At 44.5% G+C, this 11,983-nt stretch overlaps 1 protein-coding gene across 9 annotated transcripts in view; it reads left to right on the top strand.

The window, feature by feature from the left end:
• Positions 1-3,248, top strand: part of syngap1b (synaptic Ras GTPase activating protein 1b) — a 390,106-nt gene extending 386,858 nt beyond the window's left edge. For all 9 annotated transcript variants that reach the window (XM_061882342.1, XM_061882344.1, XM_061882348.1 and 6 more), the window contains one exon: positions 1,275-3,248. In XM_061882342.1, the coding sequence (XP_061738326.1) occupies positions 1,275-1,392 (118 nt within the window). In that variant the 3' untranslated portion in view covers positions 1,393-3,248. The remainder of the gene's footprint in view (positions 1-1,274) is intronic.
• The last annotated feature ends 8,735 nt before the right edge of the window (positions 3,249-11,983 follow it).

The raw sequence follows: 11,983 nt of genomic DNA, 5'->3' as shown, positions 1-11,983 counted from the left end.
TTTAGTAGAGAACATCCACGATAAAGTTCGCAACTTTTGGTCGCTAATAAAAAAGCCTCGCCTGTACCGGAAGTAGCAGATCCTCTCATCCTCACATTGTTTATAATCATAGCCTCCAGCAGCAAGAGCTATTCGGACCGAGAAAGCGACAATTCCCCCATTAATTTGAGCGAGGATGAAAGACATGTGGATGAGGAAAGTTAGAGTGAGGCACTAAAAAAAAAAAAAGAAAAAGCGACGGCTCCGGGTGGTGGCAGTGGTAGCGTTTCAGATGTAATTAGACACATTTACTAGGATAATTCTGGAAAATCCCTTATCTGGTTAATATTTTAATAGTGTTTTAGTGAGATTGTAAAGTCATTAGAATCTCACTAAAACACTATTGACACAATAAGCAGATAAGGGATTTTTCAGAATTATCCTAGTAAATGTGTCTAATTACATCCTAAACGCTACCACTGCCGCCGCCCAGAGCCGTCGCGTTTTTTTTTTTCTTTTTTTTTTTAAGTGCCTCACTGTAACTTTCCTCATCCACAAATCTTTCATCATCGCTCAAATTAATGGGGAAATTGTCGCTTTCTAAGTCCGAATAACTCTTGCTGCTGGAAGCTATGATTATTAACAATGTGAGGATGTGAGGAGCCCTACAACCCGTGATGTCACGCGCACATTCTGCTACTTCCGGTACAGGCAAATCTTTTTTATTAGCGAACATTATCTTAGACGTTCTCTACTAAATCCTTTCAGCAAAAATATGGCAATATCGCGAAATGATCAAGTATGACACATAGAATGGACCTGCTATCCCTGTTTAAATAAGAAAATCTAATTTCAGTAGGCCTTTAACTACATTCATGAGGAAAAATCAACATGTGTTTGTGTTGAGCGCCCCCTACGCTCGTCCCAATATGTTGCACGATACATATTTAATCATCACCAATATTTCTGACCTCCTGACCCCACCACGGCACCCTTTTGGAAGATTTTTTAAAATCCTGTTGACTTTTTCCAAAGAGCGCCCCCTTGCGGCCATGACGCTGACTACTTTGGCTGCTTTTGTGCTAGTGAATCCAAAGTACACCACAACTTGCTGACTCAGCGTAGACATCTCAGGTAAAGAGGGCTGAGACGGGATATAACAAATCAAGTTTTTGTTTCAAATGTGATGATTCCTCCCTCCCCCGTGTCCCTGGCCACGCCCACAGCGTGATGGAAGACAACAAATCCAGTTTTTTTGTGTGATTGTGATGACCCCTCCCTCCCTGTGTCCCTAGCCACGCCCACAGCGTGATGGAGGACAGTGTGGAAGCTAACTGGCTGATGCGTCAGCGGCATTCCACGGGCTGGCACAGCCAAATGTCCCGCGCCCTCTCCCGCGACGCCATTGGCTGACACAGGGAGCGCCTGGGCCACTGGTCCCGGTCTGTGTGCCCTCAGGCAGAAGCTCAGCGGACCATGCGACCACTGTGTGACCACCGTGTGACCACCGTTTGACCACCGTGTGACCACCGCGTGACCACCATGTGACCAATATGTGATCACCATGTGACCACCATGTGACCACCACGTGACCACCATGTGACCACCGTGTGACCACCACGTGACCACCATGTGACCACCGCGTGACCGCCATGTGACCAACACGTGACCACCACGTGACCACCATGTGATCAACATGTGACCACCATGTGACCACCGTGTGACCACCATGTGACCACCGCGTGACCACCATTTGACCACCACGTGACCACCATGTGACCACCCTTTGACCACCCTGTGACCACCACGTGACCACCATGTGACCACCATGTGATCAACATGTGACCACCACGTGGCCACCATGTGACCACCACGTGACCACCATGTGACCACCGCGTGACCACCACGTGACCACCATGTGACTAACATGTGACCACTACGTGACCACCATGTGACCACCATGTGATCAACATGTGACAAACATCTCACCACCATGTTACCACCATGTGACCACCGCGTGACCACCACATGACCACCATGTGACCACCACATGACCACCATGTGACTAACATGTGACCACCATGTGACCACCGCGTGACCACCACATGACCACCATTTGATCACCACATGACCACCATGTGACTAACATGTGACCACCATGTGACCACCACATGACCACAATGTGACCACCACATGACCACCATGTGACTAACATGTGATCACCATGTGACCACCGCGTGACCACCACATGACCACCATGTGACCACCACATGACAACCATGTGACTAACATGTGACCACCACGTGACCACCGCGTGACCACCATGTGACCACCATGTGATCAACATTTGACCACCGTGTGACCACCGCGTGACCATCATGTGACCACCATGTGACCACCACGTGACCACCACGTGACCACTGTGTGACCACCACGTGACCACCACGTGACCACCACGTGACCACCGCGTGACCACCATGTGACCACCACGTGACCAACATGTGACCACCGCGTGACCACCACGTGACCAACACGTGACCACCACGTGACCACCGCGTGACCACCATGTGACCACCACGTGACCAACACGTGACCACCACGTGACCACCGCGTGACCACCATGTGATCAACATGTGACCACCACGTGACCACCACGTGGCCACCATGTGACCACCACGTGACCACCCTTTGACCACCACATGACCACCATGTGACCACCACATGACCACCATGTGACCACCATGTGATCAACATGTGACAAACATGTGACCACCATGTGACCACCATGTGACCACCGCGTGACCACCGCGTGACCACCATTTGACCACCATGTGACCACCATTTGACCACCATGTGACCACCACGTGACCACCATGTGACCACCATGTGACCACCGCGTGACCACCATGTGACCACCATGTGACCACCGCGTGACCACCACGTGACCACCATGTGACCACCACGTGACCACCATGTGACCACCACATGACCACTAAGTGAGCAGGAACTGCTGGGCTCTCTCTCTCTCTCTTTCTGAAAAGAAGTGTTTTGGACGCCCCCAGGCAGGAAGGTGGAATATTTGTGCATGCAGGCGACTATGCAGGACACCTAAAGCGCTGACACAGGAGAGAGAGTGGAGGTGCATTGTGGGTATTCTATTTCCAAGGTGCTTGACCTCTCCCATGTCAAAAAAAGCTAATTCTTCTTTTAAAGCACTCTCTCTCTCTCTCTCTCTCTCTCTCTCTCTCTCTCTCTCTCTCTCTCTCTCTCTCTCTCTTTTAAAGCACTCTCTCTCTCTCTCTCTCTCTCTCTCTCTCTCACTCTTTTTCTTTCTCTCTCTCTTACTGTTTGTCTTTCTCTCTGCATCTCTCAATCACTCTCTCACTTTCACTCTTTCTCTCTCTCACTCCCTCACTCTCTCATTTTCTCTCTCTCTGTCTCTCACTTTCTCTCCTTACTTTCTGTCGCTCACGTTCACTCTTACCGTTTACTGTTTCTCTTTTTCATTCTCTATCTCCATCACTCACTCTTTTTCTTTCTCTCTCACTTTCTCTCTTACTCTCTCTCTTTCTCTCTCCATCTCAAACTCTCTCACTCACGTTCACTCGCTATCGTCTCTCTCTCTTACTCTTTCTCTTTTTCTTTCTGTCTCATCACTGCATCTCTCCATCATGACACCATGATGGAGAGATGCAGTGCTCTCTCTCTCACCCACTCTCTCTTACCATTTGCTGTTTCTCGTTTTCATTCTCTATCTCCATCCCTCACACTCTCTTTCTCTCACTCTTTCTCTTTCTCTCTCACACTCACTCACTCACTTATTTTCACTCTCTCTTTATCTCCTCTCTCTTACTCTTTCTCTTTCTCTCTCATTCTCTTTCATGACAGCATGATGGAGAGATGCAGTGCTCTCTCTCTGTCTCTCTCTCTCTCTCTCTCTGTCGCTTACTTGCTCTATTTCTCACTCTCTTTTTCTCTCTTTTGCTCTATCTTTAACTGTTTCTCACGCTGTCTCTTCACTTTTGTTTTCACTCTCTTTCTCTATTTCTCCATCCATCCATCCATCTATTTCCTACCGCGTTCCTCTCTCTCTCTCTTTCTATCGCTCTTTCTCTCTGTCTCTCTCTTTCGCTCGCTTTCTCCCATCCCGGGACCATGTACAGTACGTGAGGACTGACCTCCTTTGGGGGCCTTTGAACACACTATGACGGGACTTTTGGAAGGCGACACAATATGCAGAGCCGAACGAGGACCAAGACGGCGAGTGTTTGTTTTTCTATTCTTCTTCTACGTGAAACATGAAGGACTCCTCACCACAAATCTTCCAGAGGTTTCTTTATTGACAAAGGACGGACGCGTTCAGCCGTCAAACTAAGTCCTCTTTTCTACCAGCTTGCTCCCCCCCCCCGAGACAATCCAAGCCCGGCAACAAAGCGCGTGTTCCGCCCGCCAACAGTCCCCACGTCAGCCCGCTGGTCATCAAGCCGTCGCCATGGAGCTCTCTGTTTACACTTTTGATCTTTTTCTACACGTCATGAAGCAACTTTTGCTCTTTTTGATGCTTTTCCTTCCAGCTGGATGGAAACCTGTTGGCTCAGAGAGAGATTCCTTAGAACGAGCGTGTGTGTGCGTGCGTGTATGTGTGTATATAGTGTATGTACATATATATAATGATGCTGTACACGCTTTGTTTGTATACATGCAGAGTGTACAGTTATTTTTTCCCCTCTAATGTTTCTCTCTCTTTCTACCAATAAGGAGGCTCGGTGAGCTTTTTAGCGCACGTCATCTGACGCCCTTTCCAACACTTTTATAAGAGTCAGCCATTGTAAATATGGATATGAATATATAGAGGATTCTTTTTGCCCATCTGCTTTTTGTCGGACTTTGACTTTATTGGTTCCTCCGGTTGTCACGCAGAGTTCTATATTTATTCCGACAACCTTGTATACTGTACCATATTTCTCACTTGCTTTCTTTCTTAGAATTTGGCTAAAATTCTTCCAATAAGCAGCCATTGCTTTTTTTATTTTCTTCCATATACTAATAAGTGTGCCTCCCTCTTATCTTATACTCATTTATTTATTCATACCCCCTGACCCCCCAAGGCCCCCCCACCCCACCACCACCACTCGGCCCCTACTTTTGACAAGCCATATGACCCCCCCTCCCCCTGTTGTTTTTTACCAGATGAGTTTTGGGGATGTGTTTGTGAATATTATTGGAAGAGTGTCGTGTTATGAGTGTGATTGTTTCCTTCTTTCCGTGATAAGCGGTATTGACCCTTTTGGCTTGTGCTAACTGATTAGCGCAGTTGATGAAAAATGACGTTGTTCCTTCTACTTCATTTCTTCTTTTTTGTTGTTTTCATTTTTGGAATACACCGGAATTTATATTTTTCGGGCGGGTGAAGCTGGAGATAGAAATACGTAAATAAATTATTAAATTATTAAATTCTTAAATGAGTGTGGGATTGTGTCCTCTTTTTTTTTTTTTGTATTCACAGCGCTCCCTTTGAAGTACTTTTTTTATGATTTTATGAATAGTGTATGTGTTTTAGCTTTTTAAAGTGAAGTGAACTATATTTATATAGCGCTTTTCTCTAGTGACTAAAAGCGCTTTTACATAGTGAAACCCAATATATAAGTTATATTTAAACCAGTGTGGCTGGCACTGGGAGCAGGTGGGTATAGTGTCTTGCCCAAGGACACAACGGCAGTGACTAGGATGGCGGAAGCGGGGAGCAGGGATCGAACCTTTAACCCTCAAGTTGCTAGCCCGGCTATTCTACCGACCGAGCTATGCCACCTTTTCTGAATCTATTTTTCTGAATCTTCCTCACGCTGTTAATTCGATTCTCTGTAATAATGATTTGATTCCGAACAATTTTTGATTTAAAATCAATAGTTTTTAATAACATTGTGTGCCAGTTCTATGATTAACTACATTTCTCCATAAAATAGATAAACATCTCTGATTAATTTCTATATTACTTAAAAGAAAATTGGTTTTGTTTGATAGAATTCTAGCCAAACATTTACAAAACCCAAATACATTGTGTAAATCGGTAAATAAAAACAGAATACAATGATTTGCGAATACACAGCAAAGACAAGAGACTTTACTTTCAAACTGGAAAACTTTGTAATTTTTTGCAAATATTAGCTCATTTGGAATTTGATCCCTGCAACATGATTAAAAAAAATCTGGCACGAGTGGCAAAAAAGACTGAGAAAGTTGAGGAATGCTCATCAAACACTTATTTGGAGCAGGTGAACAGGCCAATTGGGAACGGGTGGGTGCCATGATTGGGTATAAAAGCAGCTTCCATGAAATGCTCAGTCATTCACAAACAAGGATGGGGCGTGGGTCACCACTTTGTGATCAAATGCGCGAGCAAATTGTCGAACAGTTTAAGAACAACATTTCTCAACCACCTATTGCAAGGAATTTAGGGATTTCATCATCTACGGTCTGTGATATCATCAAAAGGTTCAGAGAATCTGGAGAAATCACTGCACGTAAGCAGCTAAGCCTGTGACCTTTGATCCCTCAGGCGGTACTGCATCAAAAAGCGACATCGGTGTGTAAAGGATATCGCCACATGGGCTCAGGAACACTTCAGAAAACCACTGTCAGTAACTACAGTTCGTCGATACATCTGTAAGTGCAATTTAAAACTCTACTGTTGAACAAAACATGTGCATAAACAGTACAAAACAGCACAATGGGTTGTACACTCATTAAAGTAACTCAAATAGGATGCAAAATATATATATGTAACAAACTGCAAAGCCATATGCTCAAGCAAGTTCCAAAAATAATCCAAATTTGGAACACAACGTCATCGTTTTCATAGCTTTTTGGGTTTTAGAGGAAGAAAGCGTTTTAAAGTAAAGTTCTAATTATTTTTTAAAGGCACAAAAACAGGTCAGTTATTGAGAAATGTACATTTATGAATATAAAACTTAACCCATACTATAATAAGGTTGCAAAGATAAAATTCCTTTTCAAATGTTTTTCATACAGTGTAAATCCAAATAACACATCTTTAAAACAAAACACAAATTTGCCATGAATATTGTCAGGACTTGGAATAAGGCGTGGACTCAGATGCAGAGATGAGATACTAATAAAGCTTTTATTTTGAAACAACTTTTTAAACCTCCAGAGCCAGAGTAATACGCAATAATGATTAACAAAAAAACGTAAGTGGAAATAATTCCGAAAAAGGGTGAACCGAAAATCACTCCAAAAAAAAGGAGGAATAAACTAACAAAAAGGACGAACTACAATTTGTGTTGTATCTACTATAAAAAAATTTAACAAAAGCGCTCCAACAGGAGGAAGAACAAATAGGGCTATAAATTTATATTCTATAAAGGTAAACAAAAAAATCACTCAATCATTGAGAAAGAAAAGGAATTTAGAAATATACAAAAACTCACATATTGGGTTGGACAAAGAGTAGTATAACAAAGGTCGCTCAAAGGAGGAGAAAAAAGTGAAAATTCTAAATTACAGCATGGCTTCTTTGTTCCAAGGAAGTATACGTGGGAAATGACAAGGCATGGATACAAACATGGACATGGACTTGGACGCTAGACTGACACGAGAGCTCGAAACAATCTGGCACAGAACAAGGGGAGGCATGAGCTTAAATAGAACATGAGGGTAATGGGACACAGGTGGAAACAATCGAGGGTCAGGGATGACGTCAGACTGGTGACACAAGAGGAAGGGCCCGTGATCTGAAACAAGAGGAATTGCTTTTCAAAGTAAAACATGTAAATCTCAAGACAGAAAAACCAAGACAAGACATCCCTCACCGCGGTGTGACAAATATTGTCCAGGATGAAGCAACGGATGGCTTGCCATAACGATGGAGTGCTTTCACAAGTCCTAAACAGGTGGTAAGCAGTCTCAGGATACATGTTTCATAAGGTGCAGGTAACATCAATGTCCTTCTTGTATCTAACCATCACAGTCTTTCCAGGGTAATAACCATGAAGGATTTTGAAAGAACTTTGTTGGTAAGTAAATACCTGTTAGGAAGAGACCACATTTTGACCCAGCAGATGTCATTCACAACATTATTCCAGAGCGCAATTACATAGGAGACAGACACACAATCATATTGGAATAAGCTGCGGATTTTTCTGATCAAAACAAAGTTTACCCCTAGTGGATCATTCACAATTTTTACAGCAGAAAAAGGAGATGAGTAAGCGTCCACATCGATTGCATGTGACGATATCCTGTCAACCTTTTTTAACTTTTGTTAACCTGACGCTTGGAATTTCAATTCATTAAATAAATAATTTAAAGAACCAATCAATCGACATCTTTTCTCCTCCCTGAAGTGCAATCAAGTTGTAGACATTACTCCGGGAGATGGACATAACATTATTTTTCCACGTATGGTTGTGAAGAAAGTGAGTGTGAAGGACAGTACCGAGAAGAAGTTGATGATTTTCATTGAATTAAAGAATTAAATCATCCAAAAGATGACAGAGGGTGTAGCTAGCAACTTGGTAAAGCAGTAGCATTGATTGTCTGCACCAAACTGAAGCGGAATGAGTTTGAAATAATACACTATATTGCCACCCATCCAATTGATGAGAATCAGGTGTCCTAGTTTCTTGGCTCGGCCACAGGTGTATAAAATCAAGCACTTAGGCATGGACACTGTGAAAGAATGGGCAGCTCTCAGGATCTCAGTGATTTCCAGCGTGGAGCTGTCGTAGGATGCCACCTGTGCAACAAATCCAGTCCTAAAATTTCCTCGCTCCTAAATATTCCAAAGTCAACTGTCGACTTTATTATAAGAAAATTGAAAATTTTGGGAACAACAGCAACTCAGTCACCAAGTGGTAGGCCATATATAGTAGTGAATAAAAGCAAGAGTGTTGATCATGTCTTGTTTGGCTATGTTCTGTTGACCTTTGGACTCTTTAAGTTCCTGTTTTTTCACTCCCTGTTTTGTCACCATGACGACCAATCAGTTCACCTGTCCTCACAACTCACGCACCTGTTTTCAATCACCACATCACTATTTAAGCCTGTCATTTTCTGTTGGTCGTCCTGGCGTCAGTGCGATCTTTCTTGCTCTGTGCTGACTTTTTTTCATGCCTTGCCATCGTTTCGTGCTTCATGCCATGCCAAGTAAGTTTTGTTTGATTTATGTTCATAGCCTGTTTATACGTTAGTTTTGTTCCTTAGCCCAAGTTGTGCCTCCGCTGTGAGCGCTTTTTGTTTGTATCTTTTTTTAGTTCAAATTAAGTCATGTTTTTACCTAAACGACATGTCCCGAGTAGTCTGTCTGCCTTCCTGGGAGAACGACCCCCTCCTCCCCATCTTGACAGAGTGAAATGTGTGACGGTAGCCACAGAAGGAAGGGTCTGGCAGCTCAGTACAACATGAACAATGTCCTTCATTGAATCAATGAGAAGGTAATTCCACCAATACTTACAAAAGTAACACTAAAGCAACACATTTGAAGGGTGAGTAGTTTTGCTTTATGTCAGGTTCAAACACTGATGACATCTATTAAACACACAAGGAACTAAACAGAGGCAGAATAAAATTTGGCTCAATGAGGAGAAACTCGTAGACCTGTACCCTAATCAAGTGACCCACCACGCTCCGACGAAAGATTCTAAGCCTCCTCTTTTATTTGGACTTTCCCAGATTACATGGCAACAGCTGTTTCTAAAGGAAAGGGGGTGGTAAACAGCCGTCGCCTTTGGTTACAAAACAGTTCAAAGAGAAGGGGCCTGCAGGGGGGTCAGGTCCTGCTTCCTCTCCGCTTTGTAGATCTCGGGTCAAGGCAAAATCCATCCATCTTCTTCCGCTTATTCAAGGTCAGGTCGCGGGGGCAGCAGCCTAAGCAGGGAAACCAAGACTTCCCTCTCCCCAGCCACTTCATCCAGCTCCTCACGGGGGATCCCGAGGCGTTCCCAGGCCAGCCGGGAGACATAGTCTTCCCAATATGTCCTGGGTCTTCCGGTCGGACAGGACCGAAACACCTCTGCAGGGAGGCGTTCGGGTGACATCCTGACCAGATGCCCGAAACCACCTCAACTGGCTCCAATCTTGCGGTGGATTACAATACATCAAAGAAACCGACACCTTCATGTTGCTTCCCATCCTGCACAGTGGAGTTTTACAAGCCCATCCATCCATCCATCTTCTTCCACTTATCCGAGGTCGGGTCGCGGGGGCAACAACCTAAGCAGGGAAACCCAGACTTCCCTCTCCCCAGCCACTTCGTCTAGCTCTTCCTGGGGGATCCCGAGGGGTTCCCAGGCCAGCCGGGAGACATAGTCTTCCCAACGTGTCCTGGGTCTTCCCCGTGGCCTCCTACCGGTTGGACGTGCCCTAAACACCTCCCTAGGGAGGCGTTCGGGTGGCATCCTGACCAGATGCCCGAACCACCACATCTGGCTCCTCTCAATGTGAAGGAGCAGCGGCTTTACTTTGAGTTCCTCCCGGATGGCAGAGCTTCTCACCCTATCTCTAAGGGAGAGCCCCGCCACACGGCGGAGGAAACTCATTTCGGCCGCTTGTACCCGTGATCTTATCCTTTCGGTCATGACCCAAAGCTCATGACCATAGGTGAGGATGGGAACGTAGATCGGCCGGTAAATTGAGAGCTTTGCCTTCCGGCTCAGCTCCTTCTTCACCACAACGGATCGGTACAACGTCCGCATTACTGAAGACGCCGCACCGATCCGCCTGTCGATCTCACGATCCACTCTTCCCTCACTCGTGAACAAGACTCCTAGGTACTTGAACTCCTCCACTTGGGGCAGGGTCTCCTCCCCAACCCGGAGATGGCCTTCCACCCTTTTCCAAGCCTTTGCTTGGTAAGATCAAAGATAGCTTTTTTTCTGCTCGCCGGGAACTTATTGAAACAGAGTTTTGTGATAACTTAGATACAATTATTCTGAAACTTTATTTTACTTAATTTTTTTAAAAAGCACATTATTTGGTAGTTACCTTTTTACTCCTGTATGACAGGTACTGTGGTACAATAGAAATAGTCATGAAATGACCAGTTAGTAGAAGTGGTAAGATGGCCACAGTTTGACCCTGGAACAGAGTAATTTACAACATTTTTTGTCACAAAAGGGATATTACTGGACTTCGTAAAAGACTTGCAGCAGATTATGAATGTTGTATATTCCAGGTGGAAAAGGAGTACGTGCTAACGACCTTCACGTTTCATTTGAATGCTTGAGGCGCTCCAGCAGGTGTTGCCATCATGGCTGACTGATGAGATGCATGATGAGCTTCGTGCTGCTGCCAATTTGCGGAGGTCACCGGTGACGGCAACAGGAAGCACGTCAGAATGTAATTTTTAGTCAGCATGGCAGGCTGGCAGCGGTGTCTTTATTCAAAGCCCGGCTTGAGCGGGGACTGTCGTCACAAGGAGGATGAAATGTTTTGGTCGTCCAGATGGTGCCCCAAATGTGCTCCGTCTGGAAAATCTTCCTGATGTGTTCACAATCCTGCAGCAGGTTGGTCGACACGATGCAATATTCATGTGTCAGATATGGGAAGTTTTAAAGAGTGATATGCAAATCACACTTTTCTTGCAGGGTTTCGTGCATGTGGGATCCCGTAAGTGCTCAAGAGTCCACCAAGGTCAGTGCTTCTCAAACTTGTTTCACAAAGTAGCACCTCAGAAAAAAAAAACACCGTAATGGCCAGCAATCAAATACAGTAGCGTAGTAGGCCTAAGTGTTCATTAAAAACAAGGTAGAGGTTTTATTTAACAATTAAGTGTATTTCATGTTTTTGGCCACTGTAACATTACAAACAGTTTGAACAGTAACACTGTGTTTGAAAATTGAATTAAGTGAGTTTTGGCGTACCACTAGACCAGGGATGTCCAAACTGTTAAAATTTTTAGGGCCGCATTGCGCGAACAAAATTAAGTCAAGGTCCAAAAGCCGCCTGCATGTTAAGTAACTATTTATATATATATATATGTGTGTGT

Source organism: Nerophis ophidion, linkage group LG21 (genome assembly GCF_033978795.1).
Source record: "Nerophis ophidion isolate RoL-2023_Sa linkage group LG21, RoL_Noph_v1.0, whole genome shotgun sequence".
NCBI classification, from domain to species: domain Eukaryota; kingdom Metazoa; phylum Chordata; class Actinopteri; order Syngnathiformes; family Syngnathidae; genus Nerophis; species Nerophis ophidion.
The sequence above is the reverse complement of the archived record's forward strand: the minus strand, read 5'-3'. Positions and strand labels throughout refer to the sequence as shown.